The sequence below is a fragment of the Candoia aspera genome, chromosome 3, assembly GCF_035149785.1.
Source record: "Candoia aspera isolate rCanAsp1 chromosome 3, rCanAsp1.hap2, whole genome shotgun sequence".
Lineage (NCBI taxonomy): Eukaryota > Metazoa > Chordata > Lepidosauria > Squamata > Boidae > Candoia > Candoia aspera.
This window is the reverse complement of record NC_086155.1, coordinates 167532313-167554135: the sequence shown is the minus strand read 5'-3', so window position 1 is coordinate 167554135 and position 21823 is coordinate 167532313. Positions and strand designations below refer to the sequence as shown.

At 43.0% G+C, this 21823-nt stretch overlaps 1 protein-coding gene across 2 annotated transcripts in view; it reads right to left on the bottom strand.

Moving 5' to 3' along the window:
* Positions 1–61: 61 nt before the first annotated feature.
* The window catches only part of LOC134494217 (DNA repair-scaffolding protein-like), a 158026-nt gene continuing 136264 nt past the window's right edge, over positions 62–21823 (bottom strand). For both annotated transcript variants that reach the window (XM_063299263.1, XM_063299264.1), the window contains 4 exons: positions 9260–9353; positions 1992–2106; positions 1134–1187; positions 62–654 (listed from right to left, as the gene is read on the bottom strand). In XM_063299263.1, coding sequence (XP_063155333.1) covers positions 532–654; positions 1134–1187; positions 1992–2106; positions 9260–9353 — 386 coding nt within the window. In that variant the 3' untranslated portion in view covers positions 62–531. The remainder of the gene's footprint in view (positions 655–1133; positions 1188–1991; positions 2107–9259; positions 9354–21823) is intronic.

Here is a 21823-nt window from a genome sequence, read left to right as displayed (position 1 = left end):
AAACACATATGTCAGACATACTGTATCTGAATATTTACTCTGCATGAAACCCTGAATAGAATGTGTGTGTGTGTGTACACACACACACACACACATTCTCAACTAGATTGCTTTGAAGTTAATTTAAAAAACTACTTCAGAAACTCACATTTAACATTTAGTTAGTCAAAAATATTTCAGCCCCTGAAACTCATTAAAAAATATAACTTCCAGAACAAATACTGCTGGAAAAATATGTTTCCTCTGAGTGCTTGAATATTATTTATGAAGGAGCAGACATCTGTGTATGTGAGTTCCATTAATTTCATGAGAAAAAGATTTAAGAATGTGCATTTAACTCCTCTCACTGCACTGAGACTTGTGCATGGTTACTGTTACCTCACTATGCCTAATGTGAGTGTTCAAAAAATAATAATAATAAGGCACAATAGTTTCATTTCAAAAGCAGCACTGAAGAACTGAGTACAGTTACAAACAAGTAGGTTACGAAGATCACAGACAGAGCAGAAGACAATATTCCCTTTAGTTCTTTCAGGCATCAGGGAGTACAATTTCTTCCAATCCAATCCAACTAGATGGGTGGCTGGTTATAGACTGGACATAACAATTTAAAAACCCCACCTCCTTCCTCAGCACACTCGTTACTTCATAACTCTGCAATGATAAAGCACATTCATTAAAACAAATAATCTTGTACATTTTGTCCTAGCCAGCGTACAGCTGAACAATCTTCAGTAAAGAAAGTTTTTTTATTTGCTTTTTGCTACTTCAAACCCATGTAATCCTAACAGTTATGAGAAATAACATTATTAAAGAAATACAATAAAAATATCTATCTCTGTGAACCATTTAACTGAAAGCCAATTTTTTTACAAAAGTATTTCAGGAATTTCAACAGAGCATTAGACCAAGAGATCACTCACTCAATTATATTTTTATTGATACGTCAATATAGTTAAACTATTACCAATGGTGCAGGTTAATCCAGAATCTGCACGTTTATAAATGCTAGCTGGAAACAGTGGAGGTTGACAGCTAATACATCTAGAATGCACTGAGTTGGGGAAGGTGGCTTAAGAACTAGAATTATGAAGCTGCCATTTCTTTAAGAAATGTATTTTAAATATACAGACCCCATCATCCATGGTTGATGAGTCTAGAAGTGAAGAAATAGACTTCTGTAATAGCTGTGACAACAGGGGAATAAGAAAAGATTATAATTATGGAAACAATCAATGCAGTCAGTTTGTATCCCTAAAGATCTATGTATTTTATTATCTGCTAGCTGTTAGGTGTAACTTCACCAAAAAAAAAAAGTGATTCCATGGTTTCATTGTCCTAGGAAAGCCCTCCAAAAGAAAATCCCCTAACACATATGATTGGGGAATTATCAGCCATGGTGCAGGATCTGAGACAGACTGGACACGGATAACCAAGGCTCAATTCTTTGCTATGATATAAGAGTCATTAGGTAGACTCAGCAAAGCAACTGATTTCAAAAGGTTATAATGGTATATTTTAATCTAATATCTTAATGTGCATTGGAATGATATTGTTGGGAAAGAACTTTAATTTCCTCTTCCTCTTCCTCTTCCTCATCCTATAAGGAACTGGTACTTATTTAACTGCAACAAATAGAAGGCTGTCAGATACCAGACATGTTTTAAATGGATTTGACCTGTTTAGGTATGTGGACTTTCTATGGTTCAGTTAAGTGGTCTATTTTTTTGTCTATTTACCTTAATACTACAGTATGTCTTTCCAATTTCTTGGTCAGGACATTATACATAGCAATCTGTATTTAATTCTACTACAGGTTATCTAAAATATTTGTTTGTTTGCCAGTTTGCTTGCTTGTTTCACACCTTTAAGCTCTGGAAAACATAAATGTGATATCAAAAACAGGTGGGTGGAAGTATAAAAGTAAATGTCTTTCTTCAGGTAGAGCTGTTTATAAAATACTGAATTGGAACAAATTGTTCTTGTAATACCTTGACTTTTACTGTGGAATTTGGTTGGGACTGGCAATTCAAAAAGACTTCCAGATGCATCTTGAAAACTGGTGAAGTTATAGCTTCACAGCAATGGCCGCAGTAAAGCGATCGTCTGAAATACATCAGAAAAAGACAATTTATGTCCATCCCCAAACTTCCATGTCATGTCAACGTATGCTCACAAACCTCTTAACATGACTTTGCATTGTAGGCTAGAATATTTATTGTTCAAATATTCCTAGCTTCCTTGGTTTAATATACAACAATCCTGTGAGAGACAAGATGAAACATAATGAAGGGAACATGAGATTCTCAACTTCATATTCTAGTGTCAATGCTAGGGAAAACATTTAAGTGAAGGACTGCAACCTTTTCCTACACATCAGTTGTCTTGATAAAATTCCAATCATTTTAGCCATTTCTGAAAACTGTTCTTCCCCCTAAAAGATTCCAAGGAGAGAATAAACCAGGGAAGGGAGCATACTGTATATCTGGGAGAATTAGAAGATGTGAAAACACAGTTACGAACCATAGTAACACTGATCCTGCTCTGCTAATCCCCTGCTTTATGCTCATTGACAATCAACTATGAACAGTGTCCATAGGATTCTGGCATTAAAATTTAAATACAATTATAAAAGTTAGTGAAGGCGAGAATCTCATGCTTGTAAACTCCCACAAGATCTCAATGAGTGTTCCAAAACCTTGCAAGACTTTGGCCATTTCAAACTCTTCTTTTTTAAGGAGCTAATGTACCTCTCATTTGAAAAAGCTGCTGACTTCTGATTTAAGAGACAAAACATAAAAGGAAAAATAGATGAGGAGAAAAGAAAACAAGCAAACTCAGACATCAAATTCTTACAAGGTATACAGTAGTTCTTTACTGTAACTCAGGACATCAAAACCAAAAAAAGGAACAGCATTGCTTTCATAGTCACGAAGGATACAGCAAAGACACTACTTGGGTATAATGCAGTCAATGTCTCAGCAATATCCATTAGACTTAACAAAGAAATTGTTAAGGATGAATGTGAAAAGATATGCCAAAGATCAGGAAACAGAAGAAAGCAAACTGGATGTCACCACGAACAGTGGAATCTGCCAACAAAAGAAAAGAAGCTAAAGCCAAGAAGGCCAAAGAAAGGAAGGAACTTAAAATGAATTTCAGAGAGCTGCCAGAAGAGACAAGAAGCAGTACTACAACCTTTGTAAAGACACTGAAGATGGAAAGAGACATAGAAAACAAGGAAAGTCTTCTAAAAGATCTCCAAATTTAGATGGAGGTTCCAACCATGCTAAAGGATGCCAATGGACAGACAGTATTTGATTCCAAGAAGATCAAGCAAAGATGGAAGGAAGATACTGTAATTCTGTTCAGTAGAGATGTCAACATCCAATAGAATATATTTCCTACTTACAAAAAACCTCTAGTACTAGAAGATGAAGTTATATCATCACTCCAATCATTATCAAATCAGAAGTCTACAGGAATTGATAGATTATCTAGATAAAGTTGGCAAGCAACAGGAAAAGAATCTGTAACGATTCTAACCAATTTATGCCATCAAATCTAGAGAATGACACAGTGACCAAAAGATTGGAAGAGGTTGGTCTACATACCAATGCCAATGAAAGGAGTATGCAAACTATCATACAATATCTGTAATTTCACACTCTAGCAAAATAACACTTAGGGTCATCCAATGCAGATTAGAGCTGCACGTGGAAAGGGAGATGCCGTATGTTCAAGATGACTTTAGAAAAGACTGAGGAACAAGAGACATTAGTGCTCATGCATGCTGTATAATTGAGAAAGCCAAAGAACAAAAAGAAGTTAATACATGCTTCACCTATTACAGAAATGTTTCAATTGTGTCAAAGATGTCAACTATGGAATGTGCTTAGGAAAATGGGAAGCCCAGAATATCTCACTGTCCTCATGAGAAACCTTTACACAGATCAGGAAGCTATGGTCTGAACAGACCATGGTGAAACAGACTGATTCCTGTTGGGAAAGGAGTGAGACAAGATTGTATACTCTCCCCTTATTTATTCAACCTGTATGCTAAATATATAAACTGGATTGGAAGACGAGCATTAGGAATATCCTGTGCTATGGTAATGACACTATGCTGATAGCTGAAAATGCAAAATATCTGCAAACTCTAACAATGAAAATCAAGGAGCACAGTGAAAATATAGGACTAAGATAAATATCAAGTAGACCAAACTAATGACAACAGGTACAGCAACTAGTTTTAGAATTGACAATGATAATAGGAAAGTGGTGGATAGTTTCTGCCTTTTAGGATCAACTATCAACAATAAAGGAATCATCAGTCAACGAACATGCTGCACACTTGCCCTTGGTAGACTAGCGAGGAAGCCCTTGGAAAAGATATTCTGATGCCATTATACAGTATATATACATGGCTTTTCTTGTGATAATCTATGTAAATGAAAGTTGTGCTGTCCAAAAGCAGGATAAAAAGTATATTCATGCTTTTCAATGTTGGTGGAGAAGAGTCCTGATAATACCATGGATAACCAAGAAAATAAACAAATGGATCATGCCTGCCTATACCTGAAGAGTTTCAAGAAAAAGCTAAGATCCTGGTTTGAAAAACAAAAAAGCAACTCCAACAACAACAGATGATGGGATGCTATTTGCTTTTAAGATTTCTCCTTTTCTTTCTCTCTCTTCACCAAAGCCTTGACCTCTAATGATGCACAGTGGTGAGACTCAATTACAGTGGCAGTGGGTGCCTTGTTGGAATACCTGAAGGACCATCTTGAGGGCAGATCTTCTTGGAAAAAATCTATGGGATTACTAACAGTCAGTGCTAACTTGATGGCACATAATCATAATTACATTGTAATTCTAGTAATGACCAATAGAAATGGAAACAGTTCAAAGGCAAAAGGACCCGAGGGCATCTGGTCTCTTAGAATCCACTTCCATCTCTTTCACTGTGGTGTCAAGTACAATAGACTGCGACCAGGAAAGTTATGATGAGAAATCTTGTTCCCAGTAACACTCCTTGGCATATCCTGAGACTCTATTCTGTGACTGTCAAGAACCATTCACACACACACACACACACACACACACCTGTTCTCTGAATCAGTTTAATTGTAAAAAAGGCATTCTGTGATGACAAGTTATGGTTTCATGAAGTAGCCGTATTTTTTGTTTCCCCTAAAGCACTTATTTTTGCAAGACTTAATGAAGCTAGAAGAACTATTCTCATCTGTTGCAGCACATGATATTGGCACACACACACACTTGTACTGTACTTAAATATAAGTGCACAGGAAATAAAAATGCTGCTACTACTGTAACTATGATTACTATAATCTTAATCAACTTTACTGGATGACTAAGAGAAATAAATGCTGGAGGGGAGATAATATACTTTCTGTTTACTTTCTTTGCCTTTATGATTTTATAACCCCTGCAGTTGGGAGCTCATCACCAGGACAGCAAACAGAAACAGTTTTGTAAGGGAACTAGTGAATTTGGGGAGCTGATCAATGGTGTTTAAGGAAGACTTTTGTTAACTGGGTGAGATTGGATTTTTTTTTCCTGGCTGGCTGGGTGTGTGCTTACTTGCTTTCTGAGCACATGGACTGAGGGGAGGGGATTACAGCTGAGTCACTGATCAAGAGATTACCTATTGGTTTTGTAGCACTCCTTAGCCAATAGTAAGTCCCAGCCAGCAGTCTTTAAAAAGAGGAGAGATAGCTGGAGCTCAGAACCAGAGCAAGCTAATAGGAATGGGAGAATTTTATGAGGAAATTAACAGGAGGATGAAGCACATACTGACCTCCCACCTCCAGAGGCTAAGCATCAAAGTGAGTTTAGTGACAGCATGAGGAAACCAGGACTACAGACTCTGTAGAAGTGTAGCACAGGATAAAACAGTTCTTAAAGAAAAAAAAATCCAAGTTATTAACAAGAAGTAATATCAAGGTAGAAAGCCAACCGAGGAGGTGTTTTCCAGTTTACTCCGTAGAGAGTCAAATGTGTAAGTACAAGCCAGTTAAGCCCAAGTCATGATTCATTCCTGCATTCCTGGCTCTCAGGGAGCAAGTCTGTTTTCCTGAAACCAAGGTGGCTGCACTGCAGATATTAGACAGCCATAGAAGTATGTAGATGAAACTTCCTGGGATATGACAGCTTTGTCCTACTCCCAGGATGACAGCTCCCTTGCTGTCAGGGAGAACAAGTGGGAAGGATGGCATAATATATGCTTCTGTAGGGTAATGAACCCAATTATTATCTACAATAATAAGGGGAAAAGGACTTTTGGTTGTGAGTGAGATGGGTTGGGTTTGCCATGCACATGTGGACAGTATTGGGGTGAACAATAGCTACAGTCCACGTTAGCATGAATGACATTAAAAAACTTAGTAAGATAGACCGAGAACCCTAATTTAGACTGCTAGGTAGATGACAAAAGTAGTGGTATTGATAATACTACTTCTTCCACATAGAGAACCAACTACAAAGACAGAGCACAATGGTCTCAGTGTGTGGAGGAGCTGGAGGAGCTAGTCCAAGGGATTTAGATTTGCTGGGCACCAGGCAACTTTTTGGGATAAGCCAAACCTGTATTAGAGGAGTGTCACATAACATCAAAAAGGTGGCACAGGAGCTTTTAAATTCATCTCTGAGGAAATGCCTACAGGTACTAGGCAGCATCAAGTTCAGAATGGTGTAGATGTTAGCAATATCTGGATGCAGAATAAATACCAGATACTTTTACTTTTCCAGGGAGAGATCAGAATAGCATAAACAAATTAAGGTGACAAATGAAGATATTCTGGGAAGAAAATATTTGAAGAAGTCAGAATAATAACTAAACAAAATGTAGATTACATTCCAGAATTGCGATTATGTGTATTACATACTTTTGTTGAAGGTAACTCTAAATTAAACAAAAAGGAACTCACTGTATTTTTACTCTTAGCTGTTAAATCAAAAATTACTCAAAAGTGGAAATTCGTAAGTAATTTATCATTGGATAATAGGTGCACTATGGTATGGTTAATTGCTGTTCTTGAAAAAGTCACTGACAAAATTTGAATATTAAATTCACAGATGAATTGTATTTTTATTGGACCTGGAAAGATTGCATATGTTATTTTAATAATAATAACTCTAGTTATGACAATACATGGAAGCTATGACTGTATTTTAAGACACACTATTTTTGGCTGTTATCTTGCATTCTTGTTTCATTGTTGTTTTATAGAATGAAAAGGTAAAATCAAATTAAAATTAAAAGAAGGCATTCTAGGATATCTTGAGACACTATACTGTAACAACTGGATCCTGATGGCATCCACCCAAGAATCATTAAAACAATTCAAGTGTGACATTTCTTCACATTTGTGAAGAAAAATATGTAATTTGTCCTTCAAATTGGGCTAGGCCCCAGAAGAATAAACAACAGTGCATGCAACATTAGTTTTTAAAAAGAGACCTGAGAAGATCTGGATATTATAGGGGAGTCAGCTGATCAAACTGGTGAGTAATAAGTACAACTCCCCTCATCCCACATTAAGAACACTGAGAAACAAGCTTTGCTGAAGGAAAATCAGCATGTATTCTGCAAAAGTAAATCTTTCCTCACCAATCTTCTAGAGGTTTTTCAGTGTCAACAGGCTTGAGGATAGAGGTGACCCGTTGACATTGTCAAAGTCTGTTTGAAAAACTAAAGAATATAAGGATCCTCATCAAAGGCTCTTGAGGAAATGTAATGGGGTAGAGGATCATTTTTTTATGGATTGCTAAATGTTTGAACAAAACAGAAAACAAAGAGCAGGAACAAATGAGCAAAATTGCTCAATGGAGGAAGTAAGAAGTGGTGTCCCTCAAGAATTGATGATTAATTTTTTTCAACTTGTTGATAAATGATATTGACTTAGGGATAAGTAAGCAGTGATCTGGTCAAGTTTGTGGATGATATCAAATTGTTCAAAATGACTGTGAAGAGCTCAAGGAGGATTTCTTTAAACTGGGGAAATGCTCAAACAAATAGCAACCACAGTTCAATTTAAATGAGTGTAAACTGATACTTATTTATTTATTTATTGTATGGCAGCACATCATACATATTACAAATATATTATATTTAAAAAATTGGGAATACAAAAAGGTATATAGGAAATATATATTGGTCATAGGGTAATTATAACTAAAAACAAGTATTAAGATTACAAATATAGTCCTTTGCAGCATCAGTTGCCATCAGCATCAACTGATACACACTGAGACACACACATCCTCTCCTCTTTATATATATACTAATGCGATCTGAGCTGCCTATAACCAACCAGGAAAAAGATATTGGGTCATGTACATAGTTTAATGAAGATGTTGGCTCAGTATATGGCAGCTGGGAAAAAGCCAAATTCCATGCTAGGGATCGTAAGGAAAGAGACTGGAAATATAGCTGCCCACATAATAACACCCATATATAAATCTATGATGCATCTCGAATACTGCGTAGAGTTCTGGTTGCCACATTTGAAAAAAAGATACAACTGGAAAAGGTATGGAAGAGGGCAACCCAAACAAACAGAGGGTTCAACCACTTTTCTTACGAGAAAAGGCTAGAACATTTTTGGACTCTTTAGCTTAGAAAAAAGGCAAATGAGAAGGGCATGGTTGAGTATTATAATATTATGCATGGCATAAAGACAATAGACAAGTTTTCCTCCCTCTCAAAACACTAAGATAAGACAAGGTGATGACCACTACCCCACAGAGAGATTTAAGGAGTTTGGATAAATTCTCAGATGATAGGTCTATCTAGGACTGTAAGTCTTGAAGATAAATCTTGGTTAATTTACATGATCTCCAGAGTTTTTGTAGCTTGATCAAAATGAAGATAATGGAATCACAGTTCTCCCCTTCCTGTGCTGATTTATTATGCTGCTATAAAGGCAAAGGAAACTAGAAGAAAGAAAGAAATCAGAGGTGATTTGATATATGAAATATCTCATCTAACAATTTTTGTTGATAATAATTTTCCCCCTCTGGATGAAATTAAAGACATTGTTGCTATACAACCTGGACCAAAAGTAGATAGAGGCACAGACTACAAATTGCCCAAGATAGCATTGAAGACTTTTTATTCCATGACTGTTCCGTTTCCTTATACCTTTTGGTGATGAACAACAAAAATCACTGTGAGGCTTTGTATGCGAATACCTACTGGATCATCAATATGCTAGTTGATCCAACATGTTCTTACTTGTCTTGTGGATGTTGTTCTACTTTTCCATTGCCACATCTGTTACATGTAGGCCAAGAGAAGGCAGTTTTCTCATTAACGCCAACTACAGTACCTGAAAAAAAGGCAGAATAATGTGCAAAATTTAATATACTTTGACTTTGAACACCTTTGACAGTCATGACTGTTTAAAATATACACCTTTCTTTTCAGAAAAAGTTTTTTAAAGGTGTAATTATAGACATATTAAATTTCCACTGATTTCAAAATTAGTGTAAACACAATCCTAGTTGCTCTCCTAAGTAATAAAAAACCTCTAACCTGGAAGTTTTTATTATTTTTCTGATTTCTCTCTTTTCACGTCAAAGAGGAAATGTTTTCAGACACATTGGCAAAGTTTGAGTGATAATATCGCCATCTAATAGGGTAAGAAATTAATGACTTTTGGCCTGCAAATATTGTCTCCCTTAGTTTCTGTTTCACAGCAAGAGTCAACAAACCAAGAATAGTCTCCTTCGAACCAAAAAAATCTGATTAAAAATAACAGGGCATGAAGCCAAATCTAAATGATGGTTTATATCTTGGCTTGTCTAGAACTGCTAAACCCAGTTTTCAGATTTGGATGAAAAAGGGAATAATAGTTAAGGCATGATTTCCTAATTTATTTGCTCCCTCCTTTGGAGTAATCATTTGAACAAAAGGTTTGTTTGTGTCTCATTTTATAAAGTTGTGATATAATTGCCCAAAGGTAGCCATTATTTTAATCTGAAATCTGGAAAAATCAAGAGTGAAGAACAGACAAGGCAGGGGTTTTAAAGAACATTTACACTGGTTTTACACCAGGAGTTACTCTTTTATTTATATCCACGTAACTGAGAACCAAATATGCACCCCCCCCCACCCACATACGTGACTAGAAACATTAAGGAACTGAAGGTCAGTGAGATATTTGGATTACCAGTAAGCATTGTTGCTTGGTGTTATAAACCAAGCAAGATGGATATTTTATGGGAAGGCTAGTAAAAAGATTTAGAACAATGGCAGTTTGCTGAGCCAAGCAATAAACATTAAAGATGCAGAAATGTTTGCAAGCAAAACATACAAATGGGTAATCTTAAACACCTGCAAATAAATGGATTATAATTGCCAGCCTTACAGTGTCAAAGGCAAATTGTCTAGAAAGCCCTGAGGTGTTGAGTAATGTGCTTAATTTATCTGTTCTTTGATAAATGAAATTATTGGGAAAATTAAGACTGGGAAAATTCCTATATACTAGGCATCAGTGCAGGAATATGTAATTTAGTTTATTAATTCAGGGTTGTTCGAAAAGGAAGCTATAAATTTTAATTTACTTTTATATAGAGTTTCAGATGTTTGAGTGACATCTTAAATTCAGTAACTATTGCTAACGTCATAACAATGAGTTAAAAAAAAAACACCTTCAATCATGATGAAAGCCCAGACAAAGTAAGAAACATAAGCCCAAACAGGGCATATACCCCACTTTTCTTCCATGATTCTCAAAGTGGTACATTCAGGCTTCTCCCAATTTATCCTTGCAACCATCCCATTATATAAATGGAGTTATCCAAGCCTCAAACGCTACTGTCAGGGCCAGCCTCTCTTCGCAATAAGACACAGACTCACTTAATGGGTATTAAGGATTTCTGGTTTATTGGAAGGATAGCTGACAGATCGAAAAACGGGAACGGGTTAGGTAGTGTGGGGGTGCCCCTTTTATACCCTCCTGTATTGCCCCGGGCTCCCCCACCCCTCAATGCCCCGATCCCTCTTGATGGGATCCTTGATGGCTGCGTGGGCGTTTTCCCCGGTGTCCTCTTTGTCTTCCTGCAACGGTTGAGTTCTCCGGGGCACCATGTGCTCCTTATCTTCACCCTTCTGACGTCCCTCTTTTCAGGTGTTGATGGGATCATGGGTGTGGGTGTCTTTGGGTGCTTGTTTTAATCCCTGATTGGATTATCTTCTTCCCCCTTTTCCTTAATGATCATGATCCACGTTGTGAGGCTCTTTGTGCCTTGCAACGAGGTCATGACATGCTGCCCCCCCAAAGATGTTCTATGGTGCTGGTTTCTCTGGGTATGCCTCATGGAACTGTCTTGTTAGTTGTCTAGCCATGACGTGTCGTGCCTGGACCCACTCTGGGTGTGAGAAATGTTTCCATCTCACGAGGTATTGGAGTGTTCCTCTTTGCTTTCTTGAGTCCAGTATTTCTTTTACTTCAAAATGTTGTTGGTTGTCTATCATTATGGGTGGGGGTGGAGGTTCTTCCGTATGCCATTTGGATGTGCTCGTTGGTTTCAGTAGTGCACAGTGAAACACTGGGTGGACCCGTCTCAAATTGTAAGGCAGTTCCAATTTGAACGTAACTGGGTTGATTACCTGTATGATTTTAAAAGGTCCGATGAATTTCGGTGCCAATTTCTTCGAGGGTTGCGAGGTCTTTATGAACTTAGTGGAGAGGTAGACCCTATCTCCCACTTTGTAGTTCGGTGCCTCCGCCCTGTGGTTGTCCGCATATTTTTTGTACGTTGTTTGTGCGTCTGCTAGGGCCGTTTGAATGATGGGCCAGGTTGTTGCCAGCTGTGCCGCCCAATCGTCTGGTGAGCAGGGCAGGGTTTCAGGTTGCGGCAATTCTGGTATCGGTACAAAGTCCCTTCCATAGACCACCTTAAAAGGGGTGTGGCCAGTGCTCTGGTGTACCGCGTTATTATAGGCCACCTCTGCAAAAGGTAGTAGGTCTACCCAGTTGTCCTGTTGATAATTTATGAATGCCCTCAGGAACTGTTCAAGTGTTGAGTTTAGGATCTCTGTTGATCCGTCTGTGTTTGGATGCCACGCAGTGGACAGTGCTTGCTTGGTTCCGATTAGTTTTAAAAATTCCCGCCAAAATTTTGACGTGAATTGTGTTCCTCTGTCGGTCACCAACCTGTAGGGGGCGCCGTGGATCCTGTATATGTGTGTTAGGAATAAACGTGCCAGCTGTTGTGCGGAGGGGATGGTTGCGCACGGGATGAAGTGTGCTTGTTTCGAGAAATAGTCTTTTACCACCCATATCACAGTTTTTCTTTGGCTGGGTGGGAGGTCCACAATGAAATCCATGGAAATTTCTTCCCATGGCCGGGAGGGGCTGGCTACCGCCTGTAGCAGCCCGTGGGGTTTCCCTCCTTTACGTTTGGTGGTGGCACATATGGGGCAGTTGCCTACGTAGTCTTTTACGTCCTTTCTGAGGTTTGGCCACCAAAATTGCCTCCTCGTTAGGTGGAGGGTTTTTACAAACCCAAAATGCCCTGCAGATTTGTCATCGTGCGCTCTGTGTAAGATTTCCCCCCGCAGTGATTCGGGCACGTACAAGGCTTTCTCTTTCCAGGCGATGTTGTCTTTGAAAGATACATGTTGTTGGTTATTCTGCAACCATGTATCTTGCTGTAGTGCTTGTGTGAGTCTTTGTTGCCAGTTCGGTGAAATTGAGCGTCGGCTCCGATCGCTCCCCGCCGTTCGTGCTGGCGTGCGCTGATTCCTTGTCTGGCTCCGCGTGACAGCTGGGCAGCCGAGCTGTTTCTCGGTCCATACTGTTCCTACGATGTCGGAGGCTTGCGTGTCGTCCTGTGGCCGTCGGGATAGGGCGTCTGCCAAGAAGTTTTTCTTGCCCGGTATGAATTTCAGCGTGAAATTGAACCGGCTGAAAAACTGAGCCCATCGCACCTGCTTCGGGCTGAGTCGTTTTGGTGTGCTGAGTGCCTCCAGGTTCTTGTGGTCCGTCCAGACCTCGAAGGGGCAGGAGGCCCCCTCCAGCAGGTGTCGCCACGTTTCCAAGGCTGTCTTCACTGCAAACGCCTCCTTTTCCCATACGTGCCATCTCCGCTCCGTTTCGGAGAATTTGCGGGAAAGGTAGGCGCAGGGCTTTAGGTGGTTGTCGGAGTCCTTTTGGAGCAGGATGGCTCCGATGGAAAAGTCGGAGGCATCTGCCTGCACCACAAAAGGCTTGGTGGGGTCGGGGTGTTGTAACACTGGCTCAGCTGTGAAGAGGGTTTTCAGTCTCTCGAAAGCCGTTTGACAGTCAGCTGTCCAATTCAGTAGCGCCCCCGGGTTCCTCGATTTGCGCGTGTCCCCCAAGCCCTTAGTCTTTAGCAGGTTAGTTAGGGGCAATATAGTCTCTGCCAGCCTGGGCGTGAACCCCCTGTAGAAATTAGTGAATCCCAGGAGGCTTTGCAGCTGTCTCCTCGTGCGTGGGCGTTCCCACGCCAGGATGGCTTGGACCTTGCTGGGGTCCATTTCTATCCCTTTAGCAGAAATCCTATACCCTAGGTAGTCAATTTGTTTTTTGTGAAACTCGCACTTGGAGAGCTTTACAAACAGCTCTGCCTTGCGAAGTTTCTTGAGCACGTCTTTTACCAAGCGTTCGTGCTCACGTTCTGTTTCTGTGTAGATCAATACATCATCCAGGTAAACCAAAACCCCCTTAAAAAGGTGGTCACGCAGGACCTCATTAATTAACTGCATGAATACCCCCGGTGCTCCTGCCAATCCGAATGGGAGTACTTTATATTGAAACGCCCCCAATGGGCAATTGAAAGCAGTCTTCCACTCATCCCCCTCCCGTATCCGTATGCGGTAATAGGCTTCCCTTATGTCCAGTTTGGAGAATACCTTACCCTTTACCAAGTGGGACAAAATGTCCTTTATTAAGGGTAAGGGGTATTTATTTGAAATGCTTGCTGCGTTTAATCCGCGGTAGTCTGTACAGAGCCGCAATGCCCCGTCCTTTTTCTCGCGAAAGAGGACTGGCGCTCCCACTGGAGAGTTTGCTGGCTCGATAAAACCTCTCGCCAGGTTTTTGTCTATGAAGTCCCTTAATGCAGCTAGCTCTCGCTGGGTCATAGCATATATTTTTGGTTTGGGTAGGGGTACCCCCGGGACCAGTTCAATGGTGCAGTCCGTCTTTCTGTGGGGGGGGAGTTTGTCCGCCTCTTTCTCACCGAAAACGTCGGCGAAATCCCCGTATTTGGTCGGCAGTCCCTCTGGCAGTGCTGTCTCTCTGTGTTCCACAGTCGTCGTCGCCCCCCCCATGGCTGCTCGGGGAACCCTGTTCCCTGAAGGTGCTTGGTAACGCCCGTCAGCAAACTTAATCTCTCTGGTTCTCCAGTTGATGACTGGGTTTTGCTGCACGAGCCATGGGATCCCCAGTATGAGTCGGGGTTGCCCCACCGGTGCCACGATGAAAGCCAATTTTTCCTCGTGGCTGCCGAGCCGTAGCGCGGTTTCTCCGGTGTATTGGGTGACCGGGCCCCCTCCCGCTGCAGATCCATCGAGCTGCGAGAACACCAGGTGGTGCTGAAGTGGATAGCAGCGGAGGTCGAGTGCGGCTGCCAGGTCAGGGTGCATGAGGCTTTTGGAGCAACCCGAATCAATGAGTGCCCAGACCTTTTCGGTTTTATTTCTATGGGTGAGGGTGACACGGACGTAGAGGGTGGGGCATTCCTCACTCACCCCTTTGTCGAAGCGCCTGTCGGTGTCCTCCACCTGTCCTTCGGCGCCCCTTAGGCCAGGTGGTTGTCGTTTCCCGCCGCCTCATCGGGGTTGCTTTCCTCCTCCTCTGAACTGTAGGGGCCGTGTCTGCGTCGGTACTCCCCCTTTGCTGCTGGTCGCTTTCTTGGCGCTGGGGTTGGTGCTGTTTGTGCCCTCCTTGGGCTCTCTCTGGGCGTCGTTTTGGGGCATGCGGCTGCTTTGTGATCTTCCCTGCCGCACGTGAAGCATTGCCCTTTTGCGAAGCGTCTGTCCCGTTCCTCCTTCCAAGGTTGGGGTCTCGCCCTCACCTGCCTTGCGTTGGTGCGTGGGGGTCTCACCGTCTCCATCTGTTGCGTTTCCCTCCTTGCGTGGAGGAACGTGTCGTGGGCGTTCTCCGCTTCCGCTGCCAGCTGGATCCACCCCGTGAGGGAGCTGGGGTTGTCGCGGCCAAGTGCCCACCGGAGGACATTTAAGTTGAGTCCATGTTTGAACTTCTCAATCAGTGTCGATTGAGACCAAGTGTCCACTTTTCCGGCTAGGGCTTGGAACTCCATGGCATACTCAGCCACGGAGCGCGGGCTTTGTTTAAGTGTCTCTAGCGCCCTTTTTGCCTTTTCTTGCTCCAGGGGGTCCCTGAAGTGCCTTTCTAGTGCCTGCAGGAATTCAGTGCTGTCCTGCAGCGCCCGGGCGCCTGATTGGCACAATTGGACGTACCAATCGGCGGCCCGTCCTTTTAATTTTATGGCCAGGGCATTGATTTTGCCCCGCTCAGTTCTGAAGCAGGGACCCCATTCTTCGAGGTAGTACCTCGCGTTAGTCAAAAAGAAGGAGAGTTTCGAGGGGTCCCCATCGAACTTTATGCCAAAGTCTTTGGCGGGTGTCCTGGTCTGGCTCCTGGCCCCCTCTGCGTCGTGCCTCGGGCTCTGCAGGAGCTGCTGCGGGTCGGGGTGTCTCCGGTTCTCTTGCGGCATTGGTGCCTCTCTCTGGGGCTCCTCGCAAGGTCGTCGTCCCATCGCTCGGGGGGGAGGGCGGGGTGTTCTCCCTCGGTCGGGCTCCTGGATCCAGGCTCCGCCGTCGCCGTCGCCGCCCGCCGGGTCGTCCCTCCGCCTCTCAGCCTGGCGCATCTCCCGTCGTGGGGTGGCCTCCTGGGGCCGGACGCCGCCGCCGCCGAGGTTGTCCCGCCGTCTCACGTCCGGGCGCGCCTCCGCTCGTTGGGTGGCCTCCTGGGGTCGGGTCCCGCCGTGGTCGCCGCCGTCCGCTGGGTCTCCGCCCCGTCTCGCCTCCCGGTGCGCCTCAGGTCGTCGGTTGGGCTCCTTGGGTCGGGTTCCGCCGTCACCGCCGCCCCGCTCGCCCTGCCTCCTTTCGACCGGGGGTGCCTCTGCGCCGCCTCCGTCGCAGAGTCCCTGTGCCGCCGTCAGCTGTTGGAGCATCTGCCGCACCGCCTGCATCCCTTCCTCCAACGCGTCGAGCCTCTCCGCCGTCCCCGGCTTCCCGCCGAGGTTTTCGCCGCTCCGCTCGCCCTCGCCGTTGGCCGTGGTAGAGGACGGATCGTCCCTCGATCCCGCCGCGGTGCCAGGCGCGCCCTCGCCTTCGAGCGCCCAGGGTGGCGGTTCGTCTCGCGCTTCCTCCGGGGTTGCCTGTAGGCTTGGAGAGGGTCCCCTCGTCTCGCCCCCGGTGCCTCGCGGGCTCTGGGGCGCCGGGGTGGGTCCCTCCCCTGCTGCTTCCCCCCAGCTGGGTCCCATACTTACCGGGGCGTTGCATCGCCCGGACCTCAGCTGCATCCCGCCCTGCGAGAGCGGGGCTTCGTCGCCGGGCGCCGAAGGGTTGCGCGTCCTCGGTTCCTGGTTCTCCATGCCTGGCTGGGTCCCTCACAAACGTGTTGGATAGGTACCAGGTGGAAAAAAATTTTTTGCGGTTCCCGTTTTTATGTCAGGGCCAGCCTCTCTTCGCAATAAGACACAGACTCACTTAATGGGTATTAAGGATTTCTGGTTTATTGGAAGGATAGCTGACAGATCGAAAAACGGGAACGGGTTAGGTAGTGTGGGGGTGCCCCTTTTATACCCTCCTGTATTGCCCCGGGCTCCCCCACCCCTCAATGCCCCGATCCCTCTTGATGGGATCCTTGATGGCTGCGTGGGCGTTTTCCCCGGTGTCCTCTTTGTCTTCCTGCAACGGTTGAGTTCTCCGGGGCACCATGTGCTCCTTATCTTCACCCTTCTGACGTCCCTCTTTTCAGGTGTTGATGGGATCATGGGTGTGGGTGTCTTTGGGTGCTTGTTTTAATCCCTGATTGGATTATCTTCTTCCCCCTTTTCCTTAATGATCATGATCCACGTTGTGAGGCTCTTTGTGCCTTGCAACGAGGTCATGACAGCTACTATCTAGGATCATTTGTGTTGTAGCCAACATAATAGCACCTGCAAAATGCCAGTAGAACTAGTACAAACAGCATCAGGTCCAATGTTATGAGCTAAAATAGAAGTAGCCAAATGCTCTGGGTTAGTAGCCCATTTAGAATTTTGAGGTCACGGCTGCCATGCCTGGCCAAAAATATCCATATATAAGAAAGAAATTGTATGTGGTTGCTTCCTGCTATGTCCTTTATTTCCAAAGGAAGCTATTTACTAATCTAGCATAACTGCCTCCTTGGAAAAAGGACACACTTCCAAATAAAGCACTGTTTTTTTTCCTAATACCACCTATGGGATTTAAGAAAAACCAGGAAGCAATCCTGAAATAAAGATGCTAAAGAGTAATACTTTGCAGTTTGGCAGTCTTCCCTTTTCAATACTAGCAGTGATAGTACAAACATTTTTTTTAAAGGTATGTGGAGTAGGAAAGCCAGTCTGCCAATTGGTGTCTACAGACATCTTGTTGCTTATATATGAGTATGGAAAGCAAAGTATTAGATATGACAGTTGCACAATGAATTTTGATATCTCTAAGAAGTAGCTTTGTACTAATGGAATTAGTAGTGAGTACAGCAGTGAGGTGAATAATTATCCGAGCCCAACAGGAGTTGTTCCATCACACTGTGTACTAAATGTTTAAACTAGGCCATTCAAAAATTATGTTTAAATATGATGCAAAGTGACCTAAAATTGCCAGGTTAAGTAATCAGTTCTCACTGTTGCTTTGAGTAAGCTATTGTTCAATACTCAATGCAATATTAGAACTTTAAGAGAGATTTGCCACATAGATAACTGAAAAGCATCCATTGAAAACTAAACTTTACTGCTCCTCTTAACACTTTTTTAAAGCTAATATAAATCAGACTAAACTCTCTTTGTCTTCAGCAAAGGATCATTACCTTGCCATGGTGCTGGAGCTTGAGCACCTCAATGATGCCATGAGCTAAACTGTGAAGGGCCACCCAAGACCGGAAGGTCATGAGAGGTCAGACTAAATGCGATCCCTGGGGAAGGTAATGGCAACCCACCCCAGTATTCTTGCCGTGAAAACTCAATGGATCAGTACAACCAGAGATATGTCAGTATACTATGGGAAGATGAGACTCCCAGGTCGGAAGATGGTCAAAATGCTACTGGGGAGGAACAGAGGATGAGTTCAACTAGCCCCAGATGTGATGACGCAGCTATCTCAAAGCCGAAAGGATGGCTAGCGGCCAATGGTGCTGGTGGTGAACGGTGAATCCGATGTTCTAAGGATCAACACACCATTGGAACCTGGAATGTAAGATCTATGAGCCAGGGCAAATTGGATGTGGTTATTGGTGAGATGTCAAGATTAAAGATAGACATTTTGGGCGTCAGTGAACTGAAATGGACTGGAATGGGCCGCTTCACATCAAATGACCACCAGATCTACTACTGTGGACAAGAGGACCACAGAAGAAATGGAGTAGCCTTCATAATTACTAGTAAAGTGGCTAAAGCCGTGCTTGGATACCATCCAAAAAACGATAGAATGTTCTCAATTCGAATTCAGGGCAAGCCATCTAACATCACAGTGATCCAAATATACGCCCCAACCACAGATGCTGAAGAAGCTGACGTAGAGCAGTTCTATGAGGGTCTGCAGCACCTACTGGACAACAAGCCTAAAAGAGATGTTATTTTCATCACGGGAGACTGGAATGCTAAGGTGGGCAGTCAAATGACACCTGGAATTACAGGTAAGCATGGCCTGGGAGAACAAAACGAAGCAGGACACAGGCTGATAGAATTTTGCCAAGACAACTCACTCTGCATAACAAACACTCTCTTCCAACAACCTAAGAGACGGCTTTATACATGGACTTCCCCAGATGGACAACACCGAAATCAGATTGACTACATCCTTTGCAGCCAAAGGTGGCCGACATCTATACAGTCGGTAAAAACAAGACATGGAGCTGACTGTAGTTCAGATCACGAACTTCTTCTTGCACGATTTAGGATCAGACTAAAGAGATTAGGGAAGACCCACAGATCAGCTAGATATGAGCTCACTAATATTCCTAAGGAATATGCAGTGGAGGTGAAGAATAGATTTAAGGGACTGGACTTAGGAGATAGGGTCCCGGAAGAACTATGGACAGATATTCACAACATTGTTCAGGAGGCGGCAACGAAATGCATCCCAAAGAAAGAGAAAACCAAGAAGGCAAAGTGGCTGTCTGCTGAGACACTAGAAGGAGCCCAAGAAAGAAGGAAAGCAAAAGGCAACAGTGATAGGGGGAGATATGCCCAATTAAATGCAAAATTCCAGAGGTTAGCCAGAAGACATAAGGAATTATTTTTAAACAAGCAATGCACAGAAGTGGAAGAAGACAATAGAATAGGAAGGACAAGAGACCTCTTCCAGAAAATTAGAAACATCAGAGGTAAATTCCAGGCCAAAATGGGTACGATCAAAAACAAAGATGGCAAGAACCTAACAGAAGAAGAAGAGATCAAGAAAAGGTGGCAAGATTATACAGAGACCTGTATAGGAAGGATAACAATATTGGTGATAGCTTTGATGGTGTGGTCAGTGAGCTAGAGCCAGACATCCTGAAGAGTGAGGTTGAATGGGCCTTAAGAAGCATTGCTAATAACAAGGCAGCAGGAGACGACGGCATCCCAGCTGAACTGTTCAAAATCTTACAAGATGATGCTGTCAAGGTAATGCATGCTATATGCCAGCAAATTTGGAAAACACAAGAATGGCAATCAGACTGGAAAAAATCAACTTACATCCCCATACCAAAAAAGGGACACACTAAAGAATGTTCAAACTATCGAACAGTGGCACTCATTTCACATGCCAGTAAGATAATGCTCAAGATCCTGCAAGGTAGACTTCAGCAATTCATGGAGCGAGAATTGCCAGATGCACAAGCTGGGTTTAGAAAAGGCAGAGGAACTAGGGACCAAATTGCCAATATCCGCTGGATAATGGAAAAAGCCAGGGAGTTTCAGAAAAACATTTATTTCTGTTTTATTGACTATTCTAAAGCCTTTGACTGTGTGGACCATAACAAATTGTGGCAAGTTCTTAGTGGTATGGGGATACCAACTCATCTTGTCTGCCTCCTGAAGAATCTGTATAACGACCAAGTAGCAACAGTAAGAACAGACCACGGAACAACAGACTGGTTTAAGATTGGGAAAGGAGTACGGCAGGGCTGTATACTCTCACCCTACCTATTCAACTCATACACAGAACACATCATGCGACATGCTGGGCTTGAGGAATCCAAGGCTGGGGTTAAAATCGCTGAAAGAAACATTAACAATCTCAGATATGCAGATGATACCACTTTGATGGCTGAAAGCAAAGAGGAACTGAGGAGCCTTATGATCAAGGTGAAAGAAGAAAGTGCAAAAGCTGGCTTGCAGCTAAACCTGAAAAAAACCAAGATTATGGCAACCAGCTTGATTGATAACTGGCAAATAGAGGGAGAAAATGTAGAAGCAGTGAAAGACTTTGTATTTCTAGGTGCGAAGATTACTGCAGATGCTGACTGCAGTCAGGAAATCAGAAGACGCTTAATCCTTGGGAGAAGAGCAATGACAAATCTCGATAAAATAGTTAAGAGCAGAGACATCACACTGACAACAAAGGTCCGTATAGTTAAAGCAACGGTGTTCCCCGTAGTAACATTTGGCTCCGAGAGCTGGACCATAAGGAAGGCTGAGAGAAGATCGATGCTTTTGAACTGTGGTGTTGGAGGAAAATTCTGAGAGTGCCTTGGACTGCAAGAAGATCAAACCAGTCCATCCTCCAGGAAATAAAGTCAGACTGCTCACTTGAGAGAATGATATTAAAGGCAAAATTGAAGTACTTTGGCCACATAATGAGAAGACAGGATACCATGGAGAAGATGCTGATGCTAGGGAGAGTGGAGGGAAAAAGGAAGAGGGGCCGACCAAGGGCAAGGTGGATGGATGATATTCTAGAGGTGACGGACTCGTCCCTGGGGGAACTGGGGGTGTTGATGGCCGACAGGAAGCTCTGGTGTGGGCTGGTCCATGAAGTCACGAAGAGTCAGAAGCGACTAAATGAATAAAAAACAGCAAAAGCTCTCTTTGTAGTATTAGGAGGAAAGGAACATCAGGAATTAATGAATTACTTACTGAGTTCAATGACGGTGTTATACAGCATTGTGCTGCTAAAATTGAAGTCTGTTTTTGAAGAGTTTAGATTTAATTTTTTTGCTATACTGTAGATACCATAGATGATTCTAGGGAAGCTATTCAAAGCTGAGCAAAGCATCTAGCAGAATTCTCTTGTTTCATAAAGCCTACATTAAAAAAAACTTTACAATATGGAAGGTGACCCAAACCTCTATTGATTCCCTCCCTGATCTGGTGCCTTAATTTAAATTTAATATTTCAGTTCTCCTAATACCTAGTATGGCTAAGGGGATGATATAATTTTTTTCTATTTACATCTAATTGCAAGATTATCCAATCAATCTCTTCTTAAACTGGGGTTAGAATTCATATGCAGCGATAAAACAGAGTAAAATCATTAGGCTTGCACATTTCCTCTCTCCCTGTTTCCAGAATGGATTGTTTTGCTACAGTTTGCTTTACACTAACCAGAGGTTTTGCTTATTTACTATTGATG